This window comes from Herpailurus yagouaroundi, unplaced genomic scaffold (assembly GCF_014898765.1).
Source record: "Herpailurus yagouaroundi ecotype Mexico unplaced genomic scaffold, PumYag 140, whole genome shotgun sequence".
NCBI classification, from domain to species: Eukaryota; Metazoa; Chordata; class Mammalia; order Carnivora; family Felidae; genus Herpailurus; species Herpailurus yagouaroundi.
Window position 1 is genome coordinate 87,980,741 of NW_024412395.1, and position 23,653 is coordinate 88,004,393.

The window sequence follows — 23,653 nt, forward strand, 5'->3', positions numbered from 1 at the left end:
TATTTTTATAGTTTCTGCTCTGTGTTCTAGATACAGTTCTTCTTTTTCAACACCTACTTACGAAGAACAGTGCAAAAATTTATAGATGGTGTGTTAGAAATCATTCCCTGTGAGGTAAGAACTGGATCCACGGGGAGACAGGTAAAAATCTGTTATGAAGGGAAGAGAACTAGCTGACATTTGCTGTGTGCCAGGTGCTGTTCTCTCTAATCAGATTTGTGTCGTCATGAAACTTGGATAGAATCCCCATTTCCTAACAGATAAGTGAGTAGGTGGAGTTAGATACTGACCTGTTCTACGAAAAGATAAGGTGTGTATGATTAGTGACAGAACTAGAAAATTTGTACCCAGCAGTTAACGCTGGATTGTTATGCTGAATTCATTAATTGGCAACCAGCAGGTTTCTACAAACAGGTTTTCAAAAGGGTAAAAGGCATTGAAAAAGAGGTGTCACAGGTCATGTATATCATACTTACCTTGAGTTCTTGACTTTGATTTAAGGAAGGTGAGCCCCGTGTGCCCAGATCCTGGATCTGCGGAGAAGGCTCGGCAGGACTCTCGGCAGCACAGTGCTGACCACCACCAAGGTCGTTAGGGTATTCTTTCAAGAGCAAGTCCTGTCCTTCAACGTTTCTACTGTAAGCTCTAGCAAGAAAATCAAGAAAATATTTAATTACTATTTCTTGAGGTCTTAACGTTTTATGAACGACCCCTAAGTCCATTTAACTTGGTAGCTTTTCTTTAAACAGGTCTGCCCAAAAGATTTCTAAAAATTCATCTGTCAATCTTCCTGATGCTTTCTCAAAGACTTAAACAGTATGTTATGAATACTATTTTATGAAACTGCCAAATTATAATAGTGGGTTTCAGGTTTTCAGGGAGGGAGTTTTGTTGTTTTATTTTTAAATAAGAAAGGACAGTTACTTGACCCTTACAGTCTTTCAGAGTTCCCAGAGTATTCTAAGACTATTATAATGTCATCCATGTAAGACTTGATTCACATTTTCCTCTGTACTTCTAGAAAATTATATCTCTGGAATGTGGAGAAAGAAGACAATTGAGTCTTATATGTGTGTTAAGATAACTCTTGGAATAAGGATCTACAAGAAATCGGGATATTTTCAGACCTAAAGAGAGAAATGTGTTTTCAAAACACAGTTGAGGGGCGCCTGGCTGGCTTAGTAGAGCATGTAACTCTTGATCTCAGGGTTGTGAGTTTGAGCCCCACATTGGGTGTAGCGATTACTTAAATAAAAGTACAGCTGACCCTTGATGAACACAGGAGTTGGGAGCACCAACCACTTTGTGCATTCAAAAATTCACATATAACTTTTGACTCCCTCCAGACTTAACTATTAATAGCTGACTGTTGACCAGGAAACCTTACCAGTAATATAAACCAGTCAATTCACACATTCTGTATATGTATTATATACTGTATTCTTACAGTAAAGTAAGCTAGAAAAATGAAATTTGTTAAAATCGTAAGGAAGAGAAAATACATTTATAGTACTGTACTATTAAAAATCTGTGTGTAAGTGGGCCCACAAAGTTCAAACCTGTGTTTGAGGGTCAACTGTACTAAGTAAATGAGAGGTGCCCCCACACTAAATTTAGTGACTACCCAGACTTCATGATCTTCCTGAGTTTCGGCTATATTAAAACACAGTGAAATGTAAATATAAAATACCATGGACTTTCTCAAATATATAATTACTAATTACATTCTCAGGATTTAATCCTCCCTCCCCAGAAGTCATATTCAAAGTATTTTAGACCAGGTGCTTTTTGTCTTTTAATTTTTTAAATGTTTACTTATTTTGAGAGAGAGAGGCAGAATACGAGCAGGGGAAGGGCAGAGAGAAAGGGAGACATGGAATCCAAAGCAGGCTCCAGGCTCTGAGCTGTCAGCACAGAGCCCGACGCAGGGCTGGAACCCATGAACCTTGAGATCATGACCTGAGCTGCAGTCACTTAACCGATTGAGCCACCCAGGTGCCCTAGACCATCTGCTTCTTAGACTGGTTTTTTGAGAACATTTTTTTTAAAAAAATAATGTATGGGGCGCCTGGGTGGCGCAGTCGGTTAGGCGTCCGACTTCAGCCAGGTCACGATCTCGCGGTCCGTGAGTTCGAGCCCTGCGTCGGGCTCTGGGCTGATGGCTCAGAGCCTGGGGCCTGTGTCCGATTCTGTGTCTCCCTCTCTCTCTGCCCCTCCCCGTTCAAGCTCTGTCTCTCCCAAAAATAAATGAACGTTGGAAAAAAAAATAAATAAATTAAATAAATAAATAAATAAAAATAATGTCTTTTTTAAGTGGGTATGTTAAAATCGATCACCAAGATTCTAATCCCTAGTGTAAGGTCTGCTATTACAGTACAATGAGATGATCTACTTTAGGGAGAATTTTCACATTATTTGCTGAGTTAAATCTGTTCCTCAGGCTGACAGTAAGCATGAGAAATAAGAGTGGAGGAAAATACAGAAACTCATTTCATTACTCTGTAATTAGCCAAAATGTATATATATATTTATTTTGACAGACAGCACGAGGGGGGGAGGGAGACAGAATCCCAAGGAGGCTTTGCGCTATCAGTGTGGAGCCCAACACGGAGCTCAATCTCACAAACCTGTGAGATCATGACTTGAGCCAAAATTAAAAGAGCTGGACGCTTAACTGACTGAGCCATCCAGGAGCCCCAGCCAAAATATATTTTGAATGTAAATGCAATGTTTCCCTCCTGTGCACAAATAACTGATGTTATACAGTAAATACTTTTTCCTTTCTAGTGGTCTTCCTCAATATTCATGCAGAATTTTGTTAATTCTACATGGATTTCATGGTTTTGGCTTTTAAATTGATAACACCTGCCTGCTGTTTCTTCTGTGCCACTTGCTTTGTTCCCATAGTGACCATCTGGCTTGCTCTCTCTCTTCATATTTTTTGTGTCTTAGGGAGAAGACTTCATCAGAAAGATCTTCTACCTGGAATTAGAAAGAAAGTTTTTCTTTTATCAGAAACATTTTGAGATAGAACAATTTCTCATCAAGAGAATATAGGAAGAAAACTCTAAAATTGAACTTCAAATTCGAAAATAGAGGGAGTGAATTTTTTTTTTTTTTTTTTAACTTTTTTACTTCTGGGTCATACTGGAAGACTTAACCTAGATTACAGATAGGTTCACAGTGCTTTGTATAAAAAATTCTTAATGCTTAATTCATTCAAAGGTTTGTATTTGATTGCCCTTTATGGAATACACTGTTCTCTTAACATGTTAATATCAAAGAAAAGTAAAACTGAAAAAAAAAGAAAATTAATTTTAACTAATGAGTTATCAGAGGTTCTAAGACTCTGGTGGTAGTGGTTTAAGAATTTGGGTTTCCTGGCCAGAATCATTCTGAACTAGGGAAGAGTGCATTGAAAAGTTGATTTGGTAGCTGAAGAACAGTCAGTGGGCCTAGAAAGATTATGACAGAGACAAAATGTCTTACATAATACAGCTTCTACAGATCATCACTTTCAAATTGATTTGGTTACACATTTTTCCCTGAAATTATGCTTGTCTCAATAGAAGTTTTACCCATACAGGCTCACAGTCCCTTTCCTTCAGTTCTAAAAATCTGAAAAAACACGTGTTCATAATTCATTTGGTAACATAGCCTGTTCTGGAATGATGAGGTTATTCCAATTTCTATAAATATTTCCCTACAGAAACATTAATATTTGATTATGAGAACTATGCTAGACTCCACATATGTCTTCTTTCTTAAGTCCAAAGTTTTCCAAATTCAAAAGCAACCTGTTCCCAAGGTTTTGAATATGGCATTGTAGGGTTGAATATTAAGACCACATCTCCTTAAACAGAAAAACCGGACTAATAGCTGGAAATGAATATAGATATTAACATAAATTCAGTGTTTCAACAGTTCATGTAAGCATCTGACATGTTTTTATATGTTACTGTCTTTGCAAATCTAAATTTGCACAAAAACATTTTCCTAATGAAGTTAATATCCTTAATGAACTTTCTTTTCTTAAGTGAAAAACAAATCAATGTATGCTAAAGGGCTTATATTTCCCTTGAGTTCCTCAAGTCCCAGATTAAGCAGGCTTCGTAATGTATACAGTGCAGTTATCTGTAACTGAAAGGCAACTTACCTCTTCACCTACGTTATATTCATCCAGAGGCTGAAGAACAGCCATTCTCCAGCTGTTGAAGATACAAACCAGTTTCAGCTTATGTTAATCTAAGTGTAGCAATTGTATTCTCTAAGCACAGCTAATGCAGTAGTGTTTTCTTTCCTTGGGACTTGCACAATTCAAATGGTTGTATTTTCATACTTTATTTTTTTAAAGAGAAAAATTTGTATTATGAAAAGAAGATGAGACTTTTGGCCTTACAGTGAATAACCGTCTCTTCTGTGTAGCTGCATTTTATACCTAAGAATATACTAATTTTGAATTAAGTCAATAGATGGTGATACAGTGGCAGGAAGAAAAAACAAAAACAAAAAATCCCTCACTTGAGCATTTGGCAATTTCTTTGTGTGAAGACACCCGGCATGGCCTCTTGAGTTTAACCACGGGATCACAGAATTCCTCTATTTAAACAACTAACCCAGCCAGCCAGCTGCAGCCTACCAATGTCAATTGAAAAAACATCGTTGCTGCAGAACATCATAACTACAAATGGTACTCTGCTTCTGCAGAATGTCTCAACAAGTTCTTTGTGGGATTTCTCATAATACCTCCTAGAATATTAAGAGTTCTTAATACCTCAAAGCAATTAGGAATAAGAGAATTCGAAATCAGCTAATATAGAGAGGGGTAGGAATCACTGTAGTTGTCACTGAGCTTATGTCTGTTTCCACCCTCTTCTGTCTACTTTCTGGTGCCAGATTCACATTCTGAAGAAACTGCTTTCATCATTGCTAAAAAACAAAACAAAGCAAGACTTTGACTAACTTCACTGCCACTAGGAAGCAGATCTGTGTATGGCATTCAGGGACCTCCATGATCCGGTTTTAATTTCTTTTGTAGCCATAACTTCATCACCCTATACAAAAACTTGGTCTCTAGCTTAGGCTTGCACACTTACCTGTGTGCCTTTGTTGTGGTTTCCCTGTGTGAATAAACTTTCTTTTTCCCTCCTTCGTGATGCCCCACTAATATCATGTATGTATTGCTGACTTGGCAATACATCAGAATCTTATTTTTGTGGTCATAGGTGTTATTGTCTTGCAGTGAATACCCCTTGCAAAGGTAGTTGCTTTCTTTGAACCCTTTTTGCAGTCATTTACAGAACTGCATGTTAAAGAGCAAGGGTTATTTATTACTCAGCTTATTTACATCCCTAAATAGCCTTTAGTGCCATATATACATAAAAGGTAACTAAACATTGAAAAAAAGACTTAAGAGCGTTAGAGTAAGTTAAGTCTTAGGAATTCCCAATTCTTAATAAAAATTGAGAGGCAGGGTGATAATATATGGCACTTTTTTTCAGCATGAGTAATGTAAAGGTTTCTTTCACCGTTCTCCCTCCATGGTTCTCTAAGTAGAAGAGAGAGGAACATCTTCCTTTCATTAATTAAAATTTTAACTTCACTTTGAAAATTTAAGTTTACTCAAGAAGGAAGAGAAAATAAAAAGATGTAAGTATACATACCTTGGAGTAAGTATTTCCTTATATTGGAGTTTCTCCAACTTAGCTGGGGCAACTAATGACATGGGAATCACGATATTATCTATGTCATAAGAGCTCTCGCTTCTCAATCTCCGTCGTGCAGTATTCTGCAAGGTAGGAGGACAGCAACTCAACAACAGTATCTCGTTACCTGTGACGATGCCCTCCTTTCATGAGGGCTAGAAGAGGTGTACTGCATACATGTTTTATAAAATACGTTGTGATAGAGTGGACTATAAAATGTTAAAAACAAGCACACCTCTCCTTTGTAAAACAACACAATCCCTTTGGCAGGTGTGAAGTGTACATTTGTGTACACATACAAGCCTATTTTTAAGACCATAAAAAATAGGAATACCTTAAAATGTCAAACTCTTACCAGAGGTTACCATAAAGCACCCAAATGTCAAGGAAATGATCTTTTAACAAGCACACTTATTAGGAAAGAATATGAAATATTTGGTGTACCATTTAGTAAAGATCATTTTTTATAATCTTCATTTGTGTGTTCCTGGTCCCTGAGCTTTACAGTTTCTTCTAAACCCTTTCACCTTTTAACCCCTACTCTGACCAGATGACAAAACAGTAAGAACAACACAAGTGCTGGATTCTTATTAGCAACACTAAATTTAGCTTCCTGGTAAGGAGTAGGGATGGTTATGATAGTTTCTCACAGGAAAAACCAAAAAACTATAATCAAGGATTACTGAGCAATTAGCTCACTAGTAAAAAAGTTAAATACAGTTTATTGCTTCCTAAGAAGATCATTTTAGGGGCGCCAGGGTGGCTCAGTCAGTTAGGCATCTGAATTCAGCTCAGGTCATGATTCATGAGTTACAAGCCCCGCATCAGGTTCCCTGCTGTCAGCACAGAGCCCACTTCGGATCCTCAGTCCTCCCCTCTTTTGCCCCTCCCCACCTTGCTCGCTCGCTCTCTCCCTTTCATTCAAAAACAACAAAAACCGGGCCGGTATGTACAAGTAAAATAAGGCTATTAAAGATTAACAAAATATTCTATACATTTTTTTACTGGCCAGTTTTAAAAATCTACAAGCAATTTTAGGGTTCAGTATACCAAAAAACCTACTTGTGATGATGAATTCTGGGTTCTTGATATAACATTGACATTAGTAACAGCAGTAAAATTGCTATGGGATCCTGGTTCTGTGCGTTGAAAAGGAAATTCTTCAAATCTAGTTCTTTCTCCTGCCATGGAAAGAACCATTGAGAATGTCATACATTAAACATGGTGATAGGTCTTAAAATTACTTTCCTAATTAGGTAACATTCCTTATCTGTTTGATCTTTTTATTTTTAAAACTTACGTATCAAAAACAAAAAATTAAGGAAATGAAAAAAATCTTACCCACAGTTCTGTCACAGTTATTTCCATTTTCTTTTAATCCAGTACCTCTAATTTCTTTAATCTCCCTTCTCTTCACTCTGTTCATGTTTTCTGTAATGCCTATTATTTGGATGTTAACATCCAAACTTACCCCCTTAATTTTCTCTTGTGTTTTTCATTTTGACTTTTTAATTTCTGGGAGATTTCCTTTCCTTAACTTGATCTTCTGACCATTCTACTGAGACTTTGTCTGCTAATACAATAAATTATTAATTTCTAGTTACATAGGAAAATATTTTTCCATTTGTTTTGATTCCCTAATTGTGAATATATATTTATTCACTTATTTTCTGCCCTTGTTTATTTTACTTTAGTACTGACCTTAAAAAGTATTCTGTGTAATATAAAATTTAATACCCAGTCCATACTTATATTTTTCTAGTTGTTAAAAAATGTCCTTTATGGTTAGTAGTTTCTTCAAATCAGGATCCATATATTGAAATTAGTTACTGTCTTTTAAGTTTCTTACAATCTAGAAGAGTTTGTTTTTCATGATAGTTGTTAAAGAGACCAGCTACCTTGCTCTTTCGGGAGTTACCTATTTACTTTGTAGTCTGGCTCTTAGCTGTTCTATTCCTGTATTCCCACCAAACTTGAAGTTATGAAGTTAGATCAATTCAGGTGAAACATTTTAGATCTTAGGTAATCTGAACTTCATAGTGGTTCTTATTAAGAGATGCAAGTTTTCCTGTGTGTTGGTATGTAGATAGTCCTCAACTTAGCAATGGTTCTACTTAGGAATTTTCAACTTTATGACAGCCCCAAAGTGGCATGCATTCAGTAGAAACCGTACCTTGGATTTTGACCTTTTTCTGGGATAGCAGTGTGGTAGGACACCCTTAGGCTGGGCAACAAACTGCAACTCCTAGTCAACCATGTGATCATGAAGATAAACAATGGATATACTTAAAACCATTCTGTACCCATACAGCCAGTCTGTTTCTCACTTTCATTATAGTATGCAATAAGTTACAAGAGATATTCAACACTTTGTGTTAGAGGATTTTGCTGAACTGTAGGCTAATGTGTTTTTAGCACATTGAAGGCTAAGCTATGGTGTTTGGTAAGTTAGGTGTATTAAATAATTACTGACTCAAGATATTTTCAACTTACCATGGGTTTATCAGGATACAACCCTGTTGTAAGTTGAAAGAGAAAGATCTCTATATGTAAGTTCCTCAGAAGCTAGGTGACTCTTGGTGGTCCTAAGATTGAGGCACTAAAAAGCACAATGGAATCTCTGGATGTGGCCCAGGAGTTTAATTTTGTGCCACACTACCTTATCAGGTAGTGACTTGGGCTGTTAAGGTGGGATTTCTAGAGACAGTAGTGATAAATGTGTTAAATTCATCAGGTATAATTAGTCCAGCACATCTTGAATGCAACTTCTAAGTTTTTGGGTATATTGACATATTACATCTGGGGAATACTTGACTAATGAGTATAGTGTTCTGTCCACTGGAACAATGAACAAGAACCAAAAAAGTATATAGATAATTTGCATATATATTTCCTGGTAAGTTTTATTTTTTAATCATTATTTGCAACAATTCTGGAAACAATCTGATAGTCCCAAGTCCCCACAACAAAAATCCCACTTTGTATTATTAGAAGAGTTCTAGTTTCAAAGAGATCTGTTGACCATTTTAGAACTATAAGTTCCTAAAAGAAATTGAACTACTTGGTTGAGTTACCTTTGGTGAATCTCAGCCAGTTTCTCAAAATTCTAAGGAAGCTTCAGTGAATTGACACCCCCACAGTAAGTCCCCGAAATGGTAATACATTTCTGTGAGGAGACTTTGTACTGACATACTCGGAGTCCAGAACACAACCCTGGAGGCTTAAGTTCTGTTTCGGAGGATAGTCAGTAGAAGATTACTCTGGACAGGGAAAATAGGAAGGAAATCCTTAATTGCCATTAGTGGATGGATGCCCAGTCCACAGATCATTCTGAATTGTCTATATGAATATGCTGTAATGTTTATAGGACCATGGATATTTTGTGTAATTAGTGATTATTCTGGATTACCATGAAGCAGAGGTTCTTTGAAGATCAGAATTTACTTTCAGTTTTTAGTACTAGTGCTCACATCCTCATTTTAACCTACCTAATGCTGTTTCACTCAAGTGTCTTTTCTTTCTTCCCTGGAACAGCTGTACAGAAGATTCTGACCTTATCTGAGGCTTGCATGTAGGAGAATATCCATTTCTCCATTGATTCAGAGAAGTATTATGTACTAAAACAAATAGAAAGGAAATGTGAAGTTTCTTTCCCTTGACACAGATAATGAACGTGTTAATTTCTTATAACATTGCAGAACATTAATTTACCAGTTCAGAATAACATATGAAATACTTCTATACCAAAATGGAATGATCCTACACTGAAAATACCCATAATAAGATTCCTTAAAACCTCTTCCATAAGCATCCAATTTCCTATAGTTGCTCCATTATTTGAAGGGGACGAAAAGGTGACCTGTTCTCGAAGTCTTCTAAATTGCAAAATTTTATAGAGGAGGTTGGTTCACATCTGTAAATGTTGCCTGAGGATGATATGAATCCTTAAGTTAGCCCCTGCTCACCCTTCAATGTGAAAATAATTCAGGATCAAGTAAGATCCTACAGAATTATAAGAGACTGGGACCTCTTGAGGGCAAGAACCAGATTTCATCAAACTGACGGTACCTAGCACTGTTCTTTCAATTTTAAAAGCAATGTATTTTCTAAAACTTTTAGGGTCACTTAATGTCTCTATGCCTCAGTTGCCTTATCTGTAAAATAGGGATAAGTGCACCTATCATGGGATTATGAGGATTAAATGAGTTAATCCCTGTAATGGTCATTAGGAGGATACCTACCCGAAGTATTTAATAAATGTTAGTTTCTTCATGATCATTATTGTCTATCTGAAACCCATATTTCCAGTACTGGATTAATAACCAAATTGGCTTTTTTTGAAAGGGGTTGGAGACGTGGAAAGGAATGGAAAAAGAAATGTAGGCCTAAGTGCCAAATTCTCACCAACACTGAAAAACAGAGTGTGGTCTACCAACAGTAACCAGACTCTGATTACAAGATGACAAAGCACCCTAAAAGTAACAGACAAAAGTTTTATACATAGACACACAGATGTGCACATATACACATATATATACACATACTAGCAAGCAATAAAAGGGAACTTGTGAGTAAAGCAGAATTTGTGAGGAATCTCTGAAAGACTAATACCACATGGAATTTGGAGAGCAATCAAGGTAAAAGCACATGAGAAAGTGCTGCCACAAAACTATGACCATCAAAGGTGCTCCAGACCTGGAGGAAATGAAAGTGGAGGATAATTACTTAGATGGACAGTTAACTGAAAGGATGACTACACAAGCCAACTTCTCAGCCACACTCCTTGAGATGATCTGTCTTAATAGATAACAAAATCCAAGCCGAGCAGAGAAATGGATGAGAAAGCAATACTAAGTGCCTCACTTTGAACTATGTCCTGCCTGACCTTAACTGCTCCTGAAAACAGTATATACTGCAACTTCTACCCATCCAGGGAAAGGATCCCATAAATAGCAGTGGCAGAACAGTCTTAATAGTGAATATGAACTGTAAAGGTGAGAACACAAGACTCCAAAAATCTGAATACCAACACCGTAAAAGTCAAAGAAGATGTAGAAATGAACCTTCTCAAGTAATAGTGAATGGATGCACAGAATACAGTTAACAAGACTGAAACAACTAACATTGCCAGAAGAAACAGGCAAAAGGCCCAACTAGAGAGCCCTCAGAAATGGAAAATACGATTGTTCAAATTTAAAAACAACCATCACTAACTGGACTGAATGATACAGTGGACACGGGCTAAACATCAAAATCTAGGTTGACTGAGAACTGTACAACTCAAAGGAATAGAGTGATAGAAAATATTGGGGGCGGGGGGAGGGGACAAACCAAAACAGGGTAACAGAATGAATGGTAGCCAATGTTGAAGAAATGGGCCAAAGTTTTTCCACAGTCATATTAACCCTAAGATTTCAAGAACTCACTTGGCTGTCAAGACAAGTGGAGGGGGAAAAAATTCTAATCTTACAGCACATCACAATGAAGATACCCTAAAACTTACCAGAAAAGGGATAAGATTACTGCAAAGAAATGATCAAATTGACCAGGCAAAACTACCTGCCTGAAAACAGAAAGTGACCTTAAAAAGCTCAGGGAAAATGGCAGAATTCTAAGATGGCCCCAAGATTTCTTACCACCCAAAGACTTCAGAGAAAGATGTCACAAAGAAAACAAAACAAGATGGCAGGCATAATTCTAAAATTTCTAGAAAGGGTAACTAGAATTGTGAGGTTTTAAAATTGTATGTGCCTGGCATGGGCAGGTATTCCAATAATGCCATCTCTTGTTTTAATGGAAACATTTTTGGAGTATTTTCAAACAAATTTCAGTCAATTCACTCTTCTTTTCTAAAAGCAATTCATCACCTTCCTTTTTTTCTAAAAGCAAGTCAAACTTTTTTAAGAAACTTTAACCTTCCCTAAGGTGATACTTTTTATTGAATTTTAATCATTTTTTTACACTTACTTTCCCTTATTGTCTTGTGAGATTGCAATGGACTCTTGAAACAGTAGGTAATATGACAACTGAAAAACTATACATTCTCTTCGTCTATTTATAACCCTCTCAGCCTTTCAGTGCTTGCTCTCCAAAATCCTCTCCTAGATTCTATCCTAAAACACACTTTGACCCCATATCTCTCCTGTCTCCTGCCTTCCCTTTCATTTATTCATTAAATATAAAGACTTAATTACAATACCGAGTACCCTAGGGACACTGGTGAGCAGAGTCATGATCCCTGCCCCTAATGGGCTTTACAGGCATTATCTCAAATAACTGCAACCAATGTGTAACAGAAAAGAGAAGTGCTATTTAGAGAAGTTAATGGGAGTATGTAAGAGAGCTCTAGGAAAAGTACCCCAGGTAAAGTGGTAGATTTCAAATATGAATAGAAATAACTGATGTCAAGGGGAAGAGAATGGTATGTATAGAGAGGCCCAACAGGAAGCCAGATAAATTTGGCAACAGAACAGCAGCTAGGTAGTATAGAGTAAGGAGGATAGTGAAAAAGAACCATGAACAGGTAGGAGCCATCCTGTGTGGGTCCCTCAATAATACTTCCTTTCAAATCATTTTAAGTTATAGTGGTGGGGAGCAGGTGTGATATAAGTAGCTTTGCATCTTGAAAAGATCACAAGCTACAGGGATTGGAGAGAAGGAAGAATTGATTAGGCTATTTCAGCAGTATAGATAAGGGATCATTACACTGGACTCTGAAAGTGGTAGAAATGAAGACAGAGGAGCATATTTGAAATAATTAAGATCAAAAGGACAATGGGCTTAGATATGAGGACATGTAGGTGAAGAAACCTGAGCCCTAGGTTTTTGGCTTGTGTGGGTTTCAGCGCTACTGTTCCTCTCATCTGTCCACTAAAAAAATAAACTTCATTTTGACAATTTCAGACTTGGAATAGTAAAAAGAAGTCCCATATACCCTTTACTCAGATTCTGCAAATGTTACCATATTTGCTTTATCCTTCTGAACTCCAATGAAATTAAGTTGTTGACATGATGTACCTCTATGTCAATATGTATTTTTCAAAAACAAGGGCATTCTCTTACATGGCCACACAACCATCAAAATGAAATTAATACTATTAGCTAACTATGGACTTCATAGAATTTCACCAATTATTCCTATAATGTTATTTATAGAAAACTCTGTTCACTCTGCATTTGTCATATCTCTAAAGTTTTCTTACATCTGAAACTGTTCCACTGTTGTCTTCCATGACTGCATGTTTTGATGAATACAGGCCCTTAATTGGCTTTGCCTGGTATTTCCTCATGATTAGCTAGTAATCATTCAGTCTTCAAACCACTACAATTTGTCTTTTCCCTACTTGTTACTTGAAGTCAGTTGTGCTTTCTTAATTGCCAATTCTGGACGACAGAGGATAAATACAAGCTCTGTGGCAAAGCTCGCAAACATCCATCTACTTACCTTCACACGGTTTACCCTATAAGAATACCAGGCATTCTGTATATACTTAAACACATCACCCTGTCTTATGGTTCCGTGACAAATCACATGTTTGTTTCCATTTTAAAACCAATATGGGTCCAAGCGTTTGAATCACCTGGGACCTTGTTAGAAATCCAGAATCAGACTTCATTCCAGGATTAACTGAACCAGAATCTGTATTCTAACAATATCGCCCAAGTAATTTGCACATAAAAGTTTGAGAAACAATGATTTGGAACACTTTGCTCTTCTTCCTTTAAATTCCAATTGAGTATTTAAAGCTACATCTGGCATCACCATCTTTCTGGAGTTCCTCTTGCCCTTTCCCCATCACTCTGCCTTCCTCCAGGCAGAGAGTTCTACACTCCCTCTCCTTTTTAGAATGTTTTTGTCATATCTGTGCTCACATCATTTTAATAGTTATTTGCGTGTCTGCTTCCCCCTATTACATTATAATTTCTTTGATTCCCTGTGATTCACCTTTGATTCTTTAGCACTTAGTCTGCCTGGCACAGAGTATATGATCAATAAATGCTGAACTCTAGTTTTACTTAATTCTACAGAAATCACTTAACAATAAAAGAAAAAATAACAAACGACTATTCCAGACATGCTTATATACGATGAAACGTAATTAACCCTTAATTATTTGGGTTTGGAGTGGTAGGGGAAGAAAATAAGGGAGGAGAGATCGAGATACAGAAGACTACGTACTCAGATGATTTGCCTAATAATACAGCAGCACTCATCTCAAATGTCTTCCATTCCTAGCTCTTAATTCCCCCTAACTAGCAGGGCATTGCATTACTGGTATGTTACCATTAATTGTGTGACTAACACATTTACACTGCCCTATCTTTTTAAGTCAAATAGATAAACAGAACAACATTAGAAAAAATATAATCACCTAATCTCACTTATCTAACAGCATATAATTTCAGTTTTGCATATCCCCTTTCAGTTATACATGTGCATACATTTCATATTCAGATTTCAAATGTAGTTTAACCTATTTTTCAAATTTTATAATTCACAAATTATTTTTTCAGATGGTTGCCTAACACTCTTCTAATTAGAGATAATATCATTTAACTATTCCCTAGCTATTAGAGCTGGTTGTTGTTAATCATGATATTTCTATTATGGTCATTCTTAAAATGATCATCTTCATGCATACATATTTTCTTTTTTAAAGATCAGTCTAAGGAAAAATTTCAAGTAGTAGAATTATATCATGAAAAATTACCTGCACATAACCTATATTTTCCTGCATTTCTTTACATTTTTCTCCCCTAAGCATAGGCAACTGCTGCTTGTCCTTGGTGCTTTCCACTTATTTTTTTTAACTTTTTACCATGGAAAAATTTCAACAAACACAAATGAGGAAGAGAAGAATGAACTCCCCTGTGCCTATATTCATAACCAATGATTACAAACTGGTGACCAATCTTGTTTCATCTTTTTCCCCACCAACTTTTTTTTTGCTGGCCTATTTTAAAGCAAATCCTGGACTGCCTATCTTCTATCTTGTCATCGACGTATGTGTGAGCTTGAATTTCTAACAAACAGATAAAAAGTGTGTGTGTGTTTATGTAATTACTACATGCTTTACTACACATGCATGCTACATCTAACAAAATTAATTCACTAATACTCAACAGCCTGCATGTTCAAATTTCAAATTTTTATTATCTCAAAAATTTTGTGTGCTCGTACAGGTGACTTGTTCAAATCAGGATCCCCAAAAGGCCCACATGTTACATTTGGTTGAAAGAAGAATGAACATTTTTATATGGTTATAATCAGACCATACACAGAAGTAAAACTTTTTTGTCCTTTTCTATCACTTAACATTCTTTAATGTTTCCATCCTTACATGAACTTTTAAGATATTTTTAAAAGCTGTATGTCCCACTGTGTTGGTTAATCACATCTCAATTATGCTCTGTTTCCAATTTCCCATTAACACAAATAGTGTTTAAAATGAATATATTTGTAAATATAAATGAATATATTTGTATTTAGCATTAGACTAGGTTATTAGAAATGGATGTATTGGGTCAGAAAACAGAGTTAGCAGTTTAGTAAACATTAATTGTAAGCAAGTGAACAAGTAAACTGTTTTTCTTCAATGAGTTTATTTTAAAAAATAGGTAGTTTAAGGGCGTTGTCATTCATTCCCCAATACTTTCCAAAAGGTTTGTATTCTTAATGCTACCTAAAATATTTGAGGGTCCTGTTTTTACTACACACAGTCTTGCCAGAATTGATGATTATAATGTTTAAATGTCTTAATGTAATCAGAAGATAGTAAATGTTTAGCATGGTGTCTGCACATAAGCACTCAGTATATGTTACTTATGATTATAATTTTCATTATTATCATCATTAAATACATCTAGTTTTTCTTATAATTCTTTTAAGACATCATTTTTAACATTTAACTCTTTAATCCATCTGGAATGTATTTAATGTTCACCCATCTTAAATTTATTTTAATGTGCTGTATGTGGTAGAGATCTCAATTGTTTCCCCAAAATCATTGTTTAATCCACTGATTACAAAGGAAACTTAGTTGTTTAAAACATGAATTCTTTGAGCCTGATTGTTTGGATTTGAATCCTGGCCCTATCACTTACCCAAATGTGACTTTGAGAAAACTAGTCAAGGAGAAAAACAATAGTGTTACTCACTTTACATGTTAAAATACTGTCTTCTGACAGGAACCGGGTATTTCTATTTAGGCACATCATCTTGCATTCCTCAATAAAACTTTGGAAGTTTTCTTTCGTGTAGACCCTTACAAATTTAATTAATCCTAGATAGTTTATATTTTCATTGTCAATATCTCAAAAATTCCTTTACATATTGTAAATGGTTATTATTGGTATTTATAAAAGCTGCTGATTTCTATAAATATATTTTAAATTCCTATACTTTTTCAGACTCCCAATTTTAACAGGCATTCAGTTGATTCTTGAGTTTTTGAGGTAGATGATTATTTCATCTAGAAAGAATTTATCTCAGTTTGTATGAATTTTCTGATGTTAGAAAGATTTCAGCCTTGTAGATGGTCAAAATATGTTGATGTTTCTCTTCTTGTTTCCAAGCATAGGCAATGTCCCTGCCCCCATTCATAATACTGAAAACAATTTCATTTTAATTCTTCAAGTTTTATTTTGTAATTTTAGTGTTTTATTTCAAGTTCTTGAAACCAACTAGAATTTATTCTGATACATGGTATGAAATAAGTATGTAAACAAAATTTCCCCCCAAAGACTAACAATACTAAAAATATTGTTTACTGAATAGTTCTCCACATTCTCATGAATTTACAATTCTTCCCTTACATTATAAAGTATAAGCTATATAGTCTGCTTCATGGATTTACTTTCCTAATTGTATGCAAAATCTATGCTAATAATTATTACATATTTTTGTCATGTTTCCATATGTGGTTAAGATGGATTCTCTGAATACTTCTTCCAGCAGTTACTTTGTATTTCCCCATTTATTCTTCCCAGTGGGCTTTCCAATTATTTTGTTAAAATAACCACATCTATTAGAACTTTAAGTTATAAACCAATAGGAAGAACTGATATCCTTATTAATCTTGTCTAGGAATGTTGTTTCTCTAAGTGTATTTAGATTTCCTTTTATATTTACTAATAACATTTCATAATTTTCATTCAGTATCACATTTCTTCTTAAGATCACTCCTGTGTATTTTCTATTTGTGTGTGTGTGGTAATTTGTAAAAAGTGAATATTAAAAATTAAGGATTTAGATTTGTTCTTCTGTTAAATTTTATTTCCTTAGAAAGCAAAAACAGTGAGTATCGGAAAGATGTAAAACATATATAAAGTACAAGATTTGTAAATGACATACCAGGTGATGGAGATATGACACAGTCTCCTACTAATTTATTTTCAGCAAGATCTCCTTTTATTTCAGTCTTTTTTAGCAATGTTTCAAAGTGAAAATGAAGAGGCACATCTGGCAAAATAAAGTAAAAGTACTTTGAGTGAATACCAGTCTTTACGGACTCTAATATTAAGATTGCTTTCTTTCTCTAAGTAGCACATAAGCTTAGAAAAATAAGCAAAAGCTTAAAATGTCACAACTATCAGAAGTGGCAAAATACTCTTTCCAAGCATACATAGAGAAATTTGGAAATTACTGATTATACGCTGTAAATAAACAAAAACTCTGATGATGAACAAGTTCATAAACCAAAATAATAAGATGAAAGAAATTATTAGTATTAGTAAGTAGTATTCATAGATGAAACAAATGCAGCCAAAGGTCTTGAATAAAACAGAGCAAAACCCGGCCACCTAAGTTCATTCCACCCACCCCCATGACATTTGAAATAATGAGGTTTCTAAAAGATATATAATTTTAATTACTTGAGGAAAACCACTGTAATTCAGATGCAACATTTTATAAAAATACCAAGGTTCACATTCCCTTAGTTTACTAGTATTGTGAATGACAAAATACACGTTTACATACACAGACTAGTTCCTTTCCTTCAAATAGAGACTTAAGATGTTCAATTCACTATATATTCTATATTCTCACAACCAAAAGAGGAGCTAAATAATAAAGTAGATGTGCCTCACATTTTTTTTTCAATCAAGAACGCTAAAATAAAGCATTTAATAGAGACACGTAAACTGCTTCCTAAGAAACAAATATTTCATAAAGCAGTTGATGTATTTAAAGTTTTGCTACTGAAAAAAGAAAACTAATTACAAACATATAAATCAGAACAGACCTAGAATGAGTCTGGACTTTAAACAAAGAAGTACCTCTTTCTTAAACGCTGTATATTAATAACAGATCCATACTCAAGTGTGGGGAAAAAAAATATGTTCATGAGTTTCAACATGGAATCTGTCCCAAGGGACAGAACAGAGGTAGGAAAGATTTCAATCCTAGCACTATATACTATGATCATACAAAAACTACATAACAAAATGAAACTAAGAATACAAATTAAATATGCTACTTATACATTTTAGGAATCCAATGGTTTCCAATTACCAAAAAATAAGCTTATTTCTCTGAAGAAATATCACTTATTTTTATAAAGAAAATATCACCTATTCTACCACTGTTCGTCATGAGTTGTGAGAAAACTAGGGTTAGGCCCTTGTTCCATCCATATATCTTTCTTAGTGCCTACCCTGTGACTTTGGGCTTTTATAAAAATATATCATAACACTGTAGTACATCAATCAGTTTACATTTCAGTTTTCTTAAACTAGAATGCAAGTACCTTGAGGGATTTATTTGTATTTGTACTCCTAATACCTACTTAGTACCTAGTAAGCAGTAGGTACTTAATCTTTATTAAATGAATGCAAGAAGAAATGAATAACACTAACTGGCAGGTGAGGAAGTTAATCTTAACTTATTGGAGGGGACCTAAGAGGATTAAAATGAAGGATAATTCTATCAGCTCTCCGGGGTATATCATCAGAGAAACAAATGTACTATGAGAAAACAGACAGTAAAGAGTAAAGGTTAGGAGTGTAGCTCTGAAGTATGACTACTCACATCAAATCCTGCCTCCATTATTTACTAGCTGTATAATCTTGGAATAGTAATTTAAAATCTCTTAGCTTCAATTTTCTTGTATGTAAGATAAAGAGGACAACTATGTATTCTCATAGGGTTGTTGAAAGAATTAAAACAATGTAATGTGCTTATGGGTATGCTAAGCTCAAATGTTGGCTGATTATTGTTGTATTTATTATTGTTTCTATCATTAAGTTTTCCTCAAAGATGGAATAACACAGCTCCTGCCAGAAACTTACTTCAAAATATTATGTAGCTAAGAAACCACTCATATACTGGTAAAAACAAAATACAAACAAACAAACAAAAACTAAGATTCAGGAATCAGGGCAGGAACAGGTACAAGAAATAGTGTTTTGTGAAGACGAGCCATCCCTGGATGATTAAAACTGAAAACTGAAAAGGAAACACAAAAGCCCATTTGAGACGTCTTCCCATACAGAGAAGAACCTGAAATAACCAGTGTGAAGAATGTTTCCTTTCTTACCCTAAATATTTACTTCAGTTCAATACAGAAACAACTGGAATGGTTCCAACAAAAATCAAGAACTAGAAACTTAAAAGGAGGTGGGACTGTATGTGCCTCATTTACTCAGTTACGGATTATAGATTTTCTTGAGGTTCAAAAATTAGCTATACCTAAAGACGGACAATTTTCTTCTCTTGGGAAACTCATGCTGATTATAAAGAGAGGAATATTATATGGCAGAGAAAATTCCATGCAGAATAACACATGAGAAAAAGAACACTGACTTCCTGACAACCATTTCAACAGCATAGTCAAGTTATCAATAAAATTCTAAAAATTTAACCCTGAAAAGATCAAAAGCTAGTCTGTAATCAATGTAAATCAAAACAGTTTCCAAGGAATTAAAGAATCAACTTGCAAAGATAGAACATTAACTCAGGATTAACTCCTCTATGAAAACTTTAATTCTAATATCTAGTGACAAAATAATTGATACAATTTTGATTCCATATATCCATAGGATTACCTTTCACCATAGAAATATGCAGTTACTTAGAAATTTTTTATAAGTGGACTTACCTGACGGCAATGATAGGACAGAATGGAAAGAAGAGTCCAATTCTGATACATGCTCTCTTAATATCTGAGATTTTGAATTGTGTTCACAGCTACTCCAAGTTGAAGCTGATTGCAAACAAGGCATTTGCATCGTATTTAAAAATGTTGTTTCTTTTGAAGGCAAAGTCTGCAAGGGAAAAGAAAGACTTCATTTTTGCTTAAAAACTGAATCACTCAGAGAGGATATAATAGTTATCAAGTACAGTATCTAAATGACACAAGAAAGTTCTAGTTTACTAAGTCACCTTGGAGAAAGAACTTGAAAATGACAAAGGGATATACTCTTTGTCATTTATTCAAGGTCATGAACATGATGAGATTTCACTAATCCCTTTTCAGTTTTTCAAAAGGAAGAGCAAGGTCTTCCTTTACCTTACAAAATCACAATAAGGAAAAATAAGTGTGAAGAACTTTGGGTTAAAAGACAATGGCCAGGGGTGCCTGGGTGGCTTAGTAGATTAAGCATCAGACTTCAGCTCAGGTCATGTTCTCACAGTTTGTGGGTTCAAGCCCCGTGTCAGGCTCTGTGCTGACAGCTCAGAGCCTGGAGCCTGCTTCGGATTCTGTGTCTCCCTCTCTCTCTGCCCTTCCCCCACTCATATTCTGTCTCTCTCTCAAAAATAAATATTAAAAAAAAATTAAAAACATAAATACAAGACAATGGCTACATTCCACATTAGTGACAACTGTAACTGATGGTGAGCAGGGGCTATGTTAGGATTAAGAATTGGACATACTGTTTTCCTCATTGCAATCTGTTACAATCAATGAATGAAACTGGATTCTCTGTCTTAAATTCCAATGCAAGAAAATATCTACACTGGAATAACTGTGAAGTACTATGAGCATTGTACTTTTTACATTAGGTAAAATTTTACTTAAAACATTAAAAGAATATGTATAAAACACACAATACGTTACACGAGTTTGCATTTCTAAAAATAAAGATTTGAGTCCAGGAATCTTAGGAAAACCATGTTGCTAAACCAAAACAAAGTTATCTTACTACATTCAGAAGTACATATTCTGTTTAAAATCTGGATTTTAAATTCTTTTTTCTGGTTATAAAATTAGTAAAGCAAAGATCTATAAAATAGAGAAAATATTTTTACAGTAGAGCTCACCTGTACTCCTTCCTTCACTCTTAACCTCTATTATCCCCTATAATAACATTTGGACTCATTGTGTTTTTAATGTAATTGATATTTAAAATGCTAATAAGAGATATTTAGATGCTATTTTTAAACACTTTTATTTTATAAACTTACATGAGGTTTGTCAACTTTCTTGAGTTTGAGTTTCTTAGCTAACCTTGGCATTTTCTACGTTTCCATAGCACCTTAGGCACATCTATCTCTACCACAGCATTCAACTAGACTTTTTATGGACTATTATTAGCTCCTTGGAAGGTTGGGAGTATAATTTGTTCAATGCTGTATTCCCAGAATCTGACACAGTCCCTGACATATGGTTGAAACCTGAATGCTAACCAACTGCATTTTATTTTATTTGCTTTAATAAAAATTAAGTGAATGCAAATTCTCAAATGCATGTATGCCTGAGACTATTTCACTGGGGAAAAAATAGTTCCTGTTAACATATGCTAAAATTTATCATGCAGTGACTTCTGTTTACATTCCATTAGCCAAGACCTAGGTCACAGAGTCATACCTAGCTGCAAGGAAGGTTAAGAAATGCAGTCATTCTGGGAGGTCAAGTAAATCGATGGGTTTTTATAAAAAGATATAATATGTTTATACATGATTATAATAATGTGAGTTGTTTCCAAGATTTATTCTAATGATATGTGTATATTTATGGGAACAACTGCTGTTCTTTATCTTTACAGGATACACTGATGCTTTGGACTCACTCTAGAATTATTTGTCCTTTTATGATGTACTTCAGAAAGATATAAAAAAATCTTTGAAATTACAAAGAAAAAAGGGTGCTAACCTCCCTTTTCCTTATATGGATAGAGCATTGTGAACAAAAGGTGATAAAATCTGAATATTTACCATATAATTAGTTTTTTCTTGAATTTTTTCCAACTCCAGGAAACCCATTAGCCAATTTGAAACTATCCTAAATAATTTTGGAGACAAGTGAGGGGCATCTAGGAAAAGGCCTTTTTGTTCCCTGCAGAGAAAGTGAAGCCCAGGAGGCTGAAAAGAAATGGATGGAAAAATAAGAGAAAAACTAGGAGATTCTTGCCAATAAAAACTCAAATGTTTAGAGGGTATGATCGATAGTTCCATATGCTGCAGAAGATTCAGGCAAAACAAAGCCAAAAAGTATCCACTAAACTTCTTAGCTTTAATAATGAAAAATTTCATATACATAAAAATATATAATTTATAGGGAAGGCATAAAATAAAATATTAGAAGGACACCTATACTTACCATCCTATTTCAAGAAACAGAACAATACCAATTATGCCTTCTCCTCCTATTCCACCCTCATTAGCCTGCAGCAGATATTGCTACTTTCCTCCAATACCTCTGCTCTCTTTTTGTCTGTTGTAGAACTGCTGATTTTCAGCTAGGCACATTTCTCAAGCCTCTGTGGATCTAAAAAATTACTTAAATTCTAGCCAGAAGTCATGTGTGCAACTTCTGGGAAGTGACCTTTTAGGTCACTCATTTCCTCCATTCCTCCATGTTATACTTGAAACACAGCTGTGGTGCGGAGCTACCATAACCATGTAGATGAGGATAATACAAGATTAAGCAAAAGAGAAGCCTAGCTCCTAGATCACCATGTAGAATGTGGTTGTCATATCTAGGATATTTTCAATCTAAGACAAAGAAATAAACTTGTATCTTGTTTATGTCACTATGTAGGGTTTCTGACAAATGCAGCTGAACCTGTATCTTAACTAATACAATGTGCCTCTTTAACCACATTTTTCTCTTATTATTCCAGGAGTAATTGCTATTCTGAATTTTGATTTTATTATTTCCTTTATAGTTTTTTCACATAAATACATGTAATTCTATATAACTTTTAAAATCTGGATCCTTTGGGACACCGGGGTGGCTCAGTTAGGCATCTGACTTCAATTCAGGTCATGATCTCATGGCTGGTGGGTTCGAGCCTCGAGTCGGCTCTGTGCTGACAGCTCTGTCTCTCAGCTCTCTCTGCCCCTCCCCCTCACCCACTCATCCTCGCTCTGGCGCTCTCTCTCTCTCTCAAAAATAAACATTAAAAATAAAAAAAGATGTACATAATAACCATTAAAAATAAATAAAATCTGCATGCTTTAAAATGTATATAGACAGAAAGTTAAGTGTACTTTCCTGCTGTATTCCCTAACATTATGTGCATACAATTCATCATTCTCTTCTGTTTATAAATATCTAGAATGTTTCTCGTTTTTTACTACTACGAACAATGCTAGTATGAATATCTTATTTGTCTCCTGGCGTATGGGTGTAAGAATTTCTCTAAGAGTATGTACACTGTTAGAAATGGATTTGCTGGGTTAAAGAAACACATGAATGCATACATTCAATTTCACTAAATGATATGTTGTATTACAAAGTAGTTGTAACCAAATTTACACTCCAACAAAGCAGATGCTGGTGCTCACTGCATCAGATTCATGCTAACATGCATACTGTCAGACTTTTTATTTTTGCTAATTTCAGAGCATACACATATTCTCTTATGGTTTAAACTTGCATTGCTCTGTTTACTATTTAAGTTGACCACCTTTTCATTCCTAAAATTGGTCATTCACTTTTCCTTCTTTTGAGAAATACATATTATGTTTTTTCTCTAAGAATGTCTTTTTCTTACTGATTTTT

General features: G+C 35.0%; 1 protein-coding gene across 7 annotated transcripts in view; it reads right to left on the reverse strand.

The window, feature by feature from the left end:
- The window catches only part of KANSL1L (KAT8 regulatory NSL complex subunit 1 like), a 133,838-nt gene that overhangs the window by 2,003 nt on the left and 108,182 nt on the right, over positions 1-23,653 (reverse strand). For 4 of the 7 annotated variants that reach the window (XM_040476113.1, XM_040476112.1, XM_040476111.1 and 1 more), the window contains 9 exons: positions 21,862-22,008; positions 19,805-19,970; positions 17,059-17,166; positions 9,194-9,322; positions 6,768-6,886; positions 5,664-5,788; positions 4,157-4,208; positions 2,870-2,982; positions 477-645 (listed from right to left, as the gene is read on the reverse strand). In XM_040476113.1, coding sequence (XP_040332047.1) covers positions 477-645; positions 2,870-2,982; positions 4,157-4,208; positions 5,664-5,788; positions 6,768-6,886; positions 9,194-9,322; positions 17,059-17,166; positions 19,805-19,970; positions 21,862-22,008 — 1,128 coding nt within the window. The remainder of the gene's footprint in view (positions 1-476; positions 646-2,869; positions 2,983-4,156; positions 4,209-5,663; positions 5,789-6,767; positions 6,887-9,193; positions 9,323-17,058; positions 17,167-19,804; positions 19,971-21,861; positions 22,009-23,653) is intronic. The other 3 variants (XM_040476114.1, XM_040476115.1, XM_040476116.1) reach the window with 3 other exon arrangements.